General features: G+C 45.7%; 1 protein-coding gene across 1 annotated transcript; it reads right to left on the bottom strand.

Annotated features, from left to right (window-relative positions):
- Positions 1-2,128: 2,128 nt before the first annotated feature.
- Positions 2,129-14,505, bottom strand: CRLF3 (cytokine receptor like factor 3). Its single transcript, XM_061455359.1, is given in 9 exon segments — positions 2,129-3,068; positions 3,390-3,502; positions 7,010-7,142; positions 7,830-8,052; positions 9,527-9,704; positions 10,164-10,251; positions 11,657-11,864; positions 14,294-14,470; positions 14,473-14,505. Coding segments are annotated over 9 exon segments (1,407 nt in total). The 3' UTR covers positions 2,129-2,814.
- Between the last annotated feature and the right edge of the window lie 110 nt (positions 14,506-14,615).

The raw sequence follows: 14,615 nt of genomic DNA, 5'->3' as shown, positions 1-14,615 counted from the left end.
AACTGCAGCTGAAAGGGAAATACACAGTGAAAAACCTGGAACAAAGTGAGAAATTCTCTTTAATGCTGCCTGCAGTGCTACAGAATCCATGTGTTTACGCTATTAGAATGCAGCAACACTCAGGTTTATACCCCATAAATAATGAGCCAGACCCCACACCACTGAGGGATAAAACTTTATTTAAAAAAACTCAACTTTCACTTGATGCAGAATCCTTGGTTGAGGTAAGTGAATGCACCAGCTTAAGAGAACACCTTTCAGGACTGCATTTTACACACAGCATTCTGCTCCTTGCAGGGCTCCAAGGGCTAGAGGGGGGAAAAGTAAAGGAAGGGGCAAGTTTTCTGTCTAGCTGAACTCTGCTGTGGAAGAACAGAATCTCACCCCTTCTCATTCAAGCCTCTTTCGCTTCTTTATGTACTTTGTACTTTATTACTCAGGTCTCTTGCCCTGAGACTCTCTACCCCTCACAGGTTTAAAAGGTGCAGCACTAAGGGGTGGCTGAGCAGTACCTGATCTGCAGTTTGGACAGTTAGGCTTGTGCTGTGTTAAACAACAACAAATAACCCCAAGAGAAACCCCAAACCAGCTCCTATTGGCAGCTGCCCTTGGTGAACACACAACAGCTAAAGACTGAAGTCAGAGAAACTATTTCTATTGCCATCCTCTGCTCCCCAGGGGAGCAGCAGGGGCCTCTTCCAGCCCTTCACAGTCACCTCGGGCTGCTTCATGTATATATTCTGAATGAACTGTCACAGTGTTACCACCTCTGGAAGTACCTGAATTCAAGGCTTAAGCTTTATTTTCTAATATGCAAGTAAATATCCTGCAGAATCAAGTCTGATGCTCCTCCAAACACAGACAAAAAGGTACCTGACCTGCTGGTACCTCCCAAGTGTAGATATTCACTATTTTAGCTTTCATATGGTAAAAGTACTAAGTTACAACTAGTACCTGACACCTGAAGTAAGTAACATTACCAGCAGGAAGTAAAATTACCAGCATTAATAAGTGGAGCAAGATTTAGGTTGGCTGCAAGCTGGAGTGCCACCCTGACCCTCTCTGAACAGGACTGGTACTGTTTGATCCTGGCTACAGGAAAAGAACTGTATTTTAAAAGTAGTTGAAAATAGTCCTCACAGGGTAACTCTTCCCCCTGAAAGTACAGGCTCAGCTGGTATTGTACTTCCCAACAGTGAAATAGTTAAGCTTGAAGAACTGATAGTACTGCAGGCTTTTTGTTGCTAACACTGGATAATCTTACCTGCAGGTGCCCAATCTTCCTCACTTTGTGTCTTAAAGGAAATTCTAACCTCATTCTGTCCTGTGTGAGCTCTTTGCATCTGTCTGGATCTCTACTCATGATTTGCTTTCCTGTAACTGGTATAAATACTAACCCCTATTCTCAAGTTCTTGTACCCCTGGGGAAAAAATGCAGCAGGATGAGTGATCTTTTTGTACTGAGAACATGAGTATGGGGCACGCTCATCCAATGTAAATTCAGGCTTTTTATGCTAGTGTAGAAAGCTAATGAAGTGTGGTGACACTGAAAGGCCAGAGTGATTGTCCAGGTTGCATAAAAATATCACTATTCTAACCTACTAAAATATATTTAATTTTAATTGAACTTGAGGTAAGATGACCCCCAGTGAGTGTTACTTAGAAACAGGATTTAAATGCAGTAGTACTGCAATCTTTTGACAAGGAATAGGCTCTCTTTGCTAGACTCATTCTGAATCTTAGTTGGTCCTTAGGGGAAATAGTGGTAACTTCATGTAACTTCTGAATTCAAAGTCAATTCATCAATCATAGTTTCTTATTCCATCCTATTACATGGAGGAGAGAGTAAATTATCATCCTCTGTTCCATTCTGACTGCCACAAGTTAGATCTGTCTGTTGTTGGACAATAGAAAGAAGGCTGGCTCCAAGTCTTAGAGGGACTCTGTGAGGAATCACAGCTGCCATTCTGCACATCATGCCTCAGTACTGAATTGCTAAGACTTGCTCTGATGGTAGCTTCAACTAGAGAAGACATTGAGAGCAGATAAGGATAACGTTCCTACACTAGGTATTGGTCTAGTCTGAAGCGAGCATCCACATCAAGCTGATGTTAGCATCACCATGAACTACTCTAGAAAAATATATTCCAAGTGAACAACAGTTCAAGAAATATCTGGGAATAAGGCACTTAAGTGAGACATTAACAGACTGGCTACATATTTAAACACACATTATGGCTCAGAAGTCCTTGCTCTGGAGGAATGAACAGTACCGTGTGTGGAAGAAAGGGCTGTTGCATGCAGAACCCACTGTCCCTTCATACAATTAAGGCAGCATTGTGCACAAGGAAGCATAGCAGGACATCGCTGCTCTAAATACTGTGCTTGTTTTGAGTGGTATAAATAAAACTTTGGTCCATTACCACCCCTTCACCCCCTAAATGGTTACAGGCTTATTTCACAGAACAGCAGCATTAAGCAGAGTTAATTCTACACAACACACGTACCCTGAGACTAGAGTACAATGAAATACTGACAAAAATCAAGTCTGGAGGAGAAAAGGGAAAGGGCTGGTGGACTGCTTAAATTAATCTGCCTATGCAAATGCCTGTTTCTAACTTTTTCCAGAGTAAAAAAATCCAATGTTTCACAATTACTTGTTTAAATGAATCAATCCAGTAGGAAGTACAATATAGTGGAGTTCAAGTAGTACAAGGACAGGGTTTTGTTAACAGCTTCTTGACGCCAAACAACTGGAAACCCAGGTTTTAACATTACACATTACAGCAAGAACAAAAATCCCTTTACTCGCTGCTAGAACACCAAAACTTTCCAGCCTGGGTATGAAAACGAACATCCAAAGTACAAAGAGCCACAGCACTGATCAAGTACCCAGTCAAAGACCACTTCTCTGTTGTTGGAGCTAATGGTTACTCGGAGCTTGAAGTTTCCTCCCTCGTTGCTGGAAGTCCCCAAGTGCACCACTTCCATGTCAAACGTCACTGTCGATCCAGAAGTAACAGCAGGCAGCTGGTTTGTCATCTCTTTCCCATTTACAAACACTGCCCCTGAAACAGTCCAGATAGCAAACATCACTGCTCCCTTTGTGTATGTGCTAACATGTAATACTGTGTCTCCCTGCTTTTTGCAGGCAAGTAGGAAAGGAAAATAACCCTGCCCTGTTCCTCTTTGTGACATCAAACACGTTTTAGTAACTGCAAGGAGGAAAAGTTGATCCAAGATCTCACCAAAGATTTTAACTGCACAAGCAATATGTACGTAAAAGCTGGATGAAGTTGCTTGTATGTGATCCAGGGATGCAAGTAACCAGGGGCCACAGGTTTGGGGAAATACGAAGTACCACATTCTTCATTACACAATTCACTCACCGTTTGTGCTAATGCACACGGCTTTATCCCGCTGCAGGGAATCGCAGCCGTTCTGCTGCTCCACACACACTCCCAGGCTGTCTCGTCTGTCTGGCTGTCCCACGGTTTCAATTCTACCAAGCAAAAAGTCAAGTCAAACTTTGAATCGAAACATACAATGAAACCCAGTCAGACCCTGCCGCACCAGACCTCTGTGCATGCTCCTGGGCTTTCAGCAGGTTCACCCACCCTCTTGGGGAGATCCCTATTGAAGTCCTACCAATTGAACTGGTCCTACCAGCTTTCCCAACAGCTCCACTGACCAACACTCTTCACTATTAACCTGAACAAAACATCAATCTGCTTCCGGCAAACCTTCATTGCTGTTTAATAAAATTCTCCACTGTTGCAGCTTAGAGTCATCTGGAACAACTTCCAGTTGTCTTAAAACAACCGCTAAGCACAAAACTGCAATCTACCATCATCTACACCAGACTGCTGGTCAGCACCACATATAAGGGTAAGCCAGCTGTTGTTCCAGCAAGTATTTAATAGTGTGACTGAAACAGGGGTGTTTCAGCCCCGCTGCAAAGGGGTAAGGTGGAAGGCTGATGTGTTCTGGTCGTGGTGGGTTACTGAGTTTGGGAAGTTTTTGTTGTTGGTTGGGTTTACTAAATCAGCTTGGGGCAACTGTGTACATGTGTACATGTATGACATGGTTTAGTGTGAGGTGTCCCTGCCCATGGCAGGGGGTTGGAACTAGATGATCTTAAGGTTCTTTCCAACCCTAACTATTCTGTGATCCTATGATTCTATGAACTGTGTACTACAGCCAGTGTCGAGAAGAGCATTTACAAGCCTGGCTTCTGCTCAGCTGCACTTTGGATTTTGGTCCTGGGAAAGAATTTCTGAACAAGTGCCCTGGGATGCAGCTCCCTTTGGGCCTTAGCAGCGGAACAGGGCTGCACTTTGTACACTAAAGGGCTCTTCTGTGTTGGAGTCATTTCTCTTGTACTGCTGTCTCCCTAAGGTGCTAAATCATATCAGAGAGATGAGTGACTCGGGAAACTCAGATGGTCCTTTCTAGAAAGTAAAACTGGTTATGTCATTACAGCTGGAGAGAACAGCACCGATCGTGGTTATGAAGGAAAACTTCAGCAGAAGCTTTTCAGAGCTGGAAATTAAACTGGGCAGCAGGCTGGGACACAATGGGTTAACTCTTTCAAGCAAACAGGGAAGATAAAATTGGAACCATGTTTTACTTTTGCACTCCATTAGGTTCTTCAGTCCCATGGGAACATCACTGGGATAGCAAAAGCCTTGTACTAAAAAGCAGTGGGGAAAAATGAAAATCCAAGAAGCTTTCACTTTGAAAGTGATCCACAGCATTTGCCCAAAACAACTTTAAGGGAGATTTCAAATTCATTTTGGTACTTTACTCTAGATTTTAAACTCTGCCTGAGTTGTTGGGGAGGCTTCGTAATCAGCTACTGAGCTGTCAACTTTGTGCCTAATGTGAACACTAATTCACTCCATCCCTAGTTAAAGAAGCCTTTCTTGAGTTTTGGGGTGGAAATAAGTGTTTGTACAATCACAAGAATGACCTGAAAAGCGTAACTATAAACCCATTAAAAAGTAGGAATTCTATCACATCAATCTGTATCCACACTGTGTGGTAGAACAATGCTCAGGAGAACATTACATTGTTCAAATCCCTTCTCACCACTTCCCATGCTGCGAAGCAAAACCTTGCCTCTGCCACTGCAGCACACAGACCCCGAACCAGTTCAACCACCACCAGTTTCCATTTGTCTCAGGGCACAGAGAAGTAAATCTGGGGGTGATCGCACACACACACACACACACACACACACACACACACTTTCTTTGCATTAGCTCTCAGTAGGGTTACTGACAAAGTCAGTGTGATCTTCACAAGGGCTGCTGCTGGATGATCCCAGTCACCAGCCTGGCCAGAATAAGCGTGGCTCCGCGCTACAAGCAAAAGCTTCAGAGAGAGCTGCAGAGCAGGTCACTGCGGAGATTCATTCCCTTTCCTAAGGGCAGCTCCCTGAAGGCTGCAAAGAAACAGGATGAGCCTTGACTTAAAGCAATGATGTTTTCCTACAACTTGTCCAAATGCCCCACCCTCAGAGGACAACTGAAGCAGTCTGTCTTTAAGAAGCAGATGCAAAGCATTGTGTCCACCACAGCTTCACTTTTCACTGATGAGCTGCCCACGTCCTGAACACACAAGAAGACAAAGCTGCTTTACAAACATCATCTGTAACATGAACCTTGCTTGCTTGGTTTGCTCTGAAAAGCCACTTACCCCCCTGTGAATACACTTTTGCTTCAACAGATGGAGAAAGCCAAACACCAAGTACTACACCTCCCTGTAGTGCAAAACCTCACACTTGCAAACAAGAAGCTACTCTTGGATGAGGAACACAACCAATACTTGAGGTCATCTTCAGTCTCAAGATTGTGTCATTATAGTTCTTGTGGACATGTGCTTCTCAGTGCTCTGCCATCCTGAAACAATCCCCTCTTCGAGAGGAGTCCACATTACCGAAATATACGGCAAAAGATTTACATGTGCTACCAATAAAAAAAGATAAAAGGCATTGGTCTGAAACAGAACCAAGGGAAACCTCAAAGCTCTGCCTTTAATTTCACAGGCATTTCTGAGCCAAGAAATGTCAAATCCAGCAACAGATTTCAAATAGAAACTTTAGATCCTTTTATCCCATCTCAGACAGGCAACCAAATACACCCTCATACTACAACCATCCCAAGATAATTCATTACCAGGAAGGGAAAAATAAACCACCATGGAATAAGTTACAAAAATACCATTAACAGCCCCCTTAAATTGCCTTTGAGGGTTGCCTACTGTACAGCAAGTAGTTTTATTTAACCAGAGAAAGATGGGATAGAGCTTCAGAGGCTCTGAGGTCTGTAATTACAACTAACATAGCCACAAGGACATTCCTCGTACCCCATTAAACAGCAGCATCTCAGACAGCAAAGCTGCTGAGGTTTTTAAATCACGTTCTGTGTCAAACTGAACTTCACCAGATCCCTTCTCCACTCAGGATATTCTAATGCCAGTTTCAAGCAGTAGTTTGATCAGCACTATTTACCTCAGATTTTAAGGACATCAGTGCCAGACTGTCATCCTTATCTGTCCCAACTGCACATAAAATGTTTTTAAGTTCAAAGCCTTCAGAGCCTGTGGACAGACTGGGAAGGAAAGTACCCACTGACACAAGGTTAAAAAGAACCAGTGGCAAACCTCCACTGACATCTGACCAGCCAGCAACAGCTGCTTCAAAACTCAGGGAAGCTCAACATTCCACAGATTTGCTCAGCATGGGCTATATTTTAGCATCCCTCTGGAGCTCACTTCTTGCTGTTTTAGATAGATGTAGGTCCTACAAAAACATCAGGTGTTTTCCTAAAGAGACAGGAAGTATAAAGAGAGGGAAGTTCAGACTTCACACAGACACACTACCTTGGCTGGGGCTGAGCTGATATAAACTCACACACACACACACCATGACTCAGGTTTACATACACTTCAGATGTAACAGCTCACAGGAGATGCACCAGACAACAGCTCCCCAGAAAGTACTTGCCTGAATGTTAATGTTTGCCCACAGAAATAAGTAGGAGCTTTGGAGTAGAGCACACCACATGACTGGGCATCATTTCGCAGTGCAATGTTTCTCCGACTGCTCAGGCTGTATCCCTCCAAACCAGTTGTCCATTCTTCAAAGGAGAAAACAGGGAAAAGAATAAAGGCATGAGAAGCATGAACCTCAACTCAACTCCCTACTGTCTGTGCAGAATCAAGTCAGTCGCAATGGCCACTCAATCACTTCATACAAAGCTTAAGCTATGGTAAGCACAGGGGCTGATTTGGTGCCTCTGATGGAGAGGTTTCTTTTTCAAATGATTTGCAATTACAAAAAGTATTTCCCAGCTCACAGAGTTCAACAGAAGTTCACTCTTTGCTGCGCTCCCTGAAGCCGTATAGTAGGCAAAGGAAAACCTTCATTACCCACTGCCCAAATCTGCGAGAAGACAAAATGTGGGGTTTTATCTCTCCAAGACAAAAGCTTGTTGTGAGACTGCAGCCATCAAAACATGCTTAGGTAGGGGTGAGAGAGAAAGAAAGGAAAACGCTTTGCTTCTGGCTCACTGATGCTTTCCAAGGCTAAGCAATGAGCTACCTGCTGCAAAGGCTCACTACCTATCCCTCACATAGGAAGCAAAGGCTAAATGGTAGGATAAAAGGATAGTTCATCATACCTTACACACACACACACACACTAGCTAAGGACACCCCACCACCATACAAAAAGCAGCTCCTTAAGTCATGCAACTACAGAGCTTTAGGAGTGCTGCACTGATGACACAGGCTTTAGACAAAGATGGACATCAAGGAAATAGTACCATGGGGCACTAGCGTGGTAGAGCCGATCTGAGGAATACTCCACGGGCTCCACTCCTGCCGCCCATCTCTTCGGGCACAGACCCTGAACTGGTAATCAACATTGGGGTCAATGTGCAGCACCACAAACTCTGTCTCCGAGCCAATATACACATCTTCAAAGTGAGTGGCAGTACCCTTCCGATACTGCAGTCGGTAATCTTGCGGTATGAAGTCCTCATCCACCTACAGAAACATTTATTGCATTAATAAAGGACCCCCTCTTTTCTCTCCTTTTGCCCCTGAAGTGGCACATATACAGCTAGTGCTGCAGGAAGCCATCAAAGGCGACTCAGGGTCACAAGGTATTAAGGAGCAGAAAGCATGTCTTACAGAAAATAGGATCTGTCTCAACTAACTAATACAAAGACAACTGTAAGAATTATTCAATTACAGTTTAAAAGTATGTAGAGAAATAGCATTTAACAGAAGGCTTTTCAATCTAGCAGCGATATAACAAGATCCTTCAGCCAAAAGCTGAAGGCAAATTTGCAGAAGACATTCAGTGCCAGTTTTTGACAGCAAGGGAAACCCACTATTATCCTTCATAAACTGTTCCAAGAAATCATTTCCAATTCTTTGACATCTTTAAGCCCAAAGAGATTATCATCACTATATCCTCCCCCCAAAAACCAACCCTCCACGGCTCTACTCTCCGATGGAGATGGCCAACTTCAGCAAACTCCTCTATAGCACAGCAAATCAGACCACATGTGACACGGCTTTACAGTCTCAGTCCACATCCTTCACAAGGTAAGGGTGGCTGACCAACTGCTGGCTGTTGCTAGAACAAGCTTGTACAATGCTGCCAAGGAGCGCAGAGCTGTCCAACAACAACGAAACCACAACAGAGCACAGCAGTCATTTACCCAAAAATAATTTTCGGGTGTTGAAAAGAAAAGCTACTTGACTGGCTAATGCCTGTATTAAAATATTTTCTATCTTCTGAACCACCCTAAAAACACAAACATGCGTAGGGGTAAAAACATAACAGAACAGGCCCAGCATCATCCTCATCCTGAGTCTGCTGAAGAGTCTTCAAAGGGAACAAAAGCATCACCCCAGCAAAAGAAGTTCAGTCTGTTATTGCCACACAGACAAAGCGCTTGCTTCCACAGCACAAACGGCTACTTGTGAATCACCTGTCAGAAACACACACACCAGGATTTCTTGGCCTTGTTTGTACATCATGACCACAGACAGATCACACCCTGGTGTTTCTTTAGTGGGAAGGGTATATGAAGGAGTTGTTTCCTGCTTGTTCAACACCTGGCACTTGCTTAAGCATGGGGTAGCAGTGCCTTCAGCTGTCCTTCCTGACTTTCCACACTCAGGGAAGCAGACTGCGAGGGAGCGGTGCACTGGTGTGTCAGCCCTTTCTGCCCACAGATAGGAGCAGGTAGAGCCCAACAGCAAGAGTCTCGCACACAAGTGTCCCTGCCAAGCAGGCACAAACCCCAGTGCCAACCACAACATCACTAGATAATCTTGCCTTTAAATGAGGCCACCAACACAAAAATCTCTTCTAAAGTTTCTAACTACACACTGGAGTTGATTATTCTTTCAAAGGCAGCAGAGAATACAGAATCAAAGTGGCTTTTTCAGCATCTTTCAACATAACTGAATTCCGAATGATTTTCACTGAGGATATTTTACTCACCTTACACCATCGGACTAAAATACCTCCAGGCTTCTCAACAAATTCCTCCAGCTGTACAGGCGGGCGAGATGCCACAGTTCCATGTCTGAATATTTGATTTTTCAATATAGTAAGAAGGCAGTCATCCAACTGGGCAGATAAACAAGGCACGTCAACCAAGGAGGGCACTTCTGGTAAGCTGAGAAAGGAAAGTTTGTTGTAATGGAAGGGTCCTGCTGCTACAAATTCATATTTCATCCATACACTTGAGTTTGTGCAGATTTGCAGGGAGAGAACAGCTGCAGAAATTGGCATGTGCATTTCAAACTGAAAAGACTCAGAAAACATTGCGTTTCAGCCCTAACCAGACTGTTTCTCAGTAAATACTCTGAAATACAGGCTGTTCCACAAGGAGCGGTTTCATCGTTCACAAATAAACAGCCTATATTTCTACAGAACATATGGAGGTTGAATACTACTCCATTCTGTGATTGCCAGGCCCATCAAAGTCTATGAAACAAACAGGACAGTAACACCTCAAATGAGTCTTCTAAGGCAACAGAGCAGAAGGCTTTTGTTTCAAAGGAGAAAAGATCCCCTACACAAGAAGGGCACATGTGCCACTGCCTCGGATCACCTCGGTGTGTCAGTATCTTACCTATCTAGCTGAATATGTAAAGCTTTTTTTGTAAAGATGCAAAGTTTCTCATTCTGCTGTCCCACGTCTCCATGGACCGCACTCTCTCCTGGAATAAAAATATTCCTAATGAGACAACATCCAAGACAGGCATTTTTTGCTTCAAAGAGTAACCAGTTCTGACACGACCGACCAATTACACATGAAGCATTCTCAGCACTTCTGCTAGACTCTAAGCTAGAAAACACAATTATAGTTAACAATATAAAGCCTATCCAACAACTTTTGAAGCTCTCAAAGCTTCCTGTAGACACACCCATAACAGATGTAACAATTTGCCTCAGGTCTCACACGGTAGCAGAACCGGGCTCAGATGCCAAAAATGAGGATTATTAATCCCCTCCTCCACCTGCTTTAAGGGAAGAAAAAAGCAAAGCACCTTCACCCATCAGAAAATAAAATAGCAGGAGCTTAAAAGCAAAAAATCACTTCAAGCATTCTTCTGTTTGCTACAATTTAAATGTGACTATTATCAGAACGAAGGACATCATCCATGCATTAAAGTGTAGAGATAAATATAAATGTTTTCATAGGCTTTCCATATAAAGTAGCATCCCACACTTCAGCTTACAGAGATTTATGGTCCCTTCTCCTATCTGATGACTTGAGGGTAATTTACAACATAAGCAAGCTCAGTCCTTTTCCAAATGGAGGATTACAAATGCTACAGATCTCTGAAGAAAAGCACACATCATAATTGGCAGCAGGAGGCTTAATAACCATGGAGGCTTAACTCCTCTCTGACTCAGACGCAATGCCTGCTTGGTTTGATGACTTAGCAACACTACTGCTACAGAGGGAACAGTGACCCACGAGATAAAAGTGCACAGCTAGTCAGGCTCTCCTGAGATCTGATAGAAACTCATACAAAACACAGGCAAACACCCTGTGATTCAGTAACTTGACATTTAAAACAAGAACAAGGTGACTCTCAGCTGTCCCAGAGGTTGTGGTGCTAGGAAAACAACCAGATTAGTTCTTAAATGCTGCCACTACTGCAGTGGACAGGAGCACAGCGCTCCCACAGCCTGCTCTCTCAGCACAGAGCCCATGTCTGAGTGGAAGCTGGTACATTTCCTCCTCATGTGAGACTGCTCAGTGCCCTTTAGTTCACAAAACTGAAATCATGTTGAAAGAAAGTTAAAGTTGAGACATGAGAACAATGCAAGGAAACTGCCAACATACTCATGGCTCAGACATGCTCCCAGTAGGTTCTCCAGTGTGGGGAAAACAGGCAAGAGTGACATTCTTTTCTGGCTAGGTATTTAGAATCAGCAAGGCACAAACTGGCCTTTATGGTAATATTCCACATGTCCATTACTGTCTGCCTCATCCTCAGACTTTCTGGAGACTTTTTTCCCCCATCCAGGGGCCATTTCATCTTTCATGTTTCTCATCAACAGTGAGCGTAACCACACTTAGCAGGGAAGGTAACTGCTTAGGTGCTGCCTTACCTTCCCGGAGCAGATCATCAGCCGTACTAACCCCATGCTCTATTAACTTCTGGCATTCATCCAAGGGTTTGATGCTCTCTTGTTCTATAGCATCCACTTCCTGCAGCAGTGACATCAGGCGCTCGTCCAACAGCTTCTTCAGGGTCCCTTTCAAATCATTAAAATGTTGCTCAAGTACATCTCTGGTCAATGCTGCACTTTCTCTGATCTAAATTCAGGTTAACAGGAAAGAAGGATTCAGGATAGAGGCAAAGGCCACGCACATCTTCTGTTTTTCTAAACAACCTCATCTGCATCTGCTGGAGAAAGGCTGTGTGTGAAGTCAGCCTTAAAAAATGACCATTGGCAGTTAAACCAGTGTAGTCATTTTTGGTACATGTACTAGCCTGGACAAGGGGAAGAGCATATTAACTAAGCCAAACACAAACTGTGTACTTCAATCAAGGAATTCTTGTCAGAAAAGTCCAAAGTAGGTCTTCACCCTCCCACCCTCCAAAACTGCTGCAATCCTGTTCAAACCCCACTCTGCCATCATACGCAGGTAATCCTCATTGGAAAGAAGAAGACACCAGGCTTTTAGAAGACCTAGAAGCACTTTCCCAGGTCCTGTCACTTTACTGGACTTTTTAAATCCTTGTAAACTGCTTGCTTTATATTTTCTTTTCCAAATAGCCACCTTGGATTTGTCTGTGCTCCAGGGTCACAGGGCAGGGTGCACGGCAAGGGTGGTTTGATTCGGGAAGAGCCAGACCACAGAAGTTTCTACAAGTGCCTATTAAAATGGTTGCAAACTTGCTGAATCTGACTTTCAGGGAAGAAAACGCATATGAACACCCCTGAGCTAAAGATGCAACAGCCAGAAGTAAACATCTCCCAGTGAACAACTCTTCTAAGCCACAGACACAAGGAAACGCTGCAACATGCGCATGGCCTTACACGTAATTTCTAGATCTTTAGAAGTACAGACAACCGACACAGGAAGCTCTCTGGTTAGGTAAAACAAATTTCCTCTTCAAGTAATAGTCATGAAGCTCCGCAGCTGCCACACAGCTCGGTTTCCCTTCTCTTGTTATTTCAGTGCTTAGGAGAAAAAGGAAGTATTTAGCTCCATGAAGGGGTGGGGTGGAAGGAGACAGAACAGGCACTTCTCTGAGCCCACCACCTCCACTGCATGCACACACAAACTCAACAAGTCAGCCGCAGGCTTACAGATAGCACTGGCTACGCAGAAGAGGAAATGCAAGTCCCTGAGCATGCAGAGCAGTGTGAAGTTTGCCGCCTTCCCTATTACATCAGCCCACCAGCCCCCAAATAATAAAGCTTCCGTTATCTGAACCCCAGTCAAGGACATCCAGCACTTCTGCACACCGGGAATTCTTGGATGTGTTGCCTGGCTGATTCTTCGCAGACAAAACAGCACGTGGTCATGAGTATGGGAAGAGGGAAAACAGAAACATGCACACGAGCAAAGCAATTCCACCAAGGATTAAAAGGAAAGCAAGCTAAGCTAAATAAGCACTCCCAGCCACTGCAGAGAGGCAAACTGGCTCCCTCCCAGTGCATTTTGATTATCAGGAAACACTCCGAGACGACAACGTTTGGATTAAAGACAGTCATGACCAAATCAGTTTCTTAAATAGCTTGTGGTTTGCAAGATGACTAATTTGATGTGTAGTGATCGCACACATTCACTCGGCAGCAGGACACTACCCTGGCAGATTTATAGCAGATCTCTATGCTAATGGAATCTGCTTCAGAAAAGTTATCAGATCACCACAAATACATCTTCTGAGTTTAGTTTGGGAGGGGGGGTGGGGGTATTTACCCCTTGCAGAACTGAAACTGAAGATAGGCATTGGCTCTAGTCTACAGAAACTACAACCCCTGAAGGATGTCTCAGCAGAGAAGCCAGCCTTCCACTGGCTCCCTGCAATCTCCCTGCCCACATTAGCCTATCTCACCACACATCTCCAGCATGGGGTGGGTGGGTGGGTTACCAGTCCCAATGAGAACCCTCCTGTGGTTCCAGTGCACAGCTGCAGAAAAACCAGCTAACCTGGAATGCTGGCAACACTTAGACGTGACCCACAGAGTACGTGAGCCACGGGGCTTGGTGCATGGGCACAGCAGAGTTCACGATAGTGACCGATTAGAGCAACTTGCCTAGACGGGTGTCCTTTAGATGTGAGAAGACAGGCATGGTGCTCCCTTTACAATACAGGCGAGCATCCCAGCTGCCTTAGAAAACAGTTCATTTAAAGCACCTTTATTCTTGCCTAAACGCCTCCCCATGACCCCATTAAGCCAGGCTCCGGTCAGCAAACACACGCACCGCTTCTTCCCGACACTTTCTGTATCTGCCCATCCCCGTGTCCCCCCTCCGCCACCAGCACCCACCGAGGCGACAAGCGGCGGCCAAGGCAGCACCGCCCGCCCCAGCCCCCGCCCTCCTCCTTCCCTGCACGCCCGAGCCGAGCTCCGGCACCCTGCAGACACGGATAAACACGCCGGGAGAGAAGCGGCCCCGCCGCTGCCCGGGGCAGGCTCACTGACCGCGGCCGCCCCGCGGTGAGCACTGCCGGAGAGCCCCGGGGCCACCGCTCGCCCGGGCAGCCCCGTCCCGTCCCGCCTCTCCACCTGCTTCCGCGCCTGGTGCAGCCCCCGCAGCCGCTGCTCCAGCTCCCGCCGGTAGCTCCGCGCCGCCTCGATGCTCTCCCGAGCCTCTTGCAAGAGGAACCGCACCTCGGCCTCCGCGTCGGCCTCCATGGGCAGCCACGGCGGCGAGGCACCCCGCGGGGCGGGGCGGGGCGGGGCGGCGGGCGGGCCTCGCCGCCGGAAGGGCCGCACATCCGGGCGCCGTGCCCCGCGGGGCGGAGCTGCGAGCGCAGCGGGGAGCCGGCGGGGCGGGCGGCGGCGGCAGCGCCGGCCTGCGAGGGGGCGCGGGTGACATGGCGCACAG

This window comes from Pezoporus flaviventris, unplaced genomic scaffold (assembly GCF_033815535.1).
Source record: "Pezoporus flaviventris isolate CSIRO_AGI_PZ_B2104156 unplaced genomic scaffold, CSIRO_AGI_Pfla_v1 ptg000020l, whole genome shotgun sequence".
NCBI classification, from domain to species: domain Eukaryota; kingdom Metazoa; phylum Chordata; class Aves; order Psittaciformes; family Psittacidae; genus Pezoporus; species Pezoporus flaviventris.
This window is presented reverse-complemented; position numbering and strand designations above follow the sequence as displayed.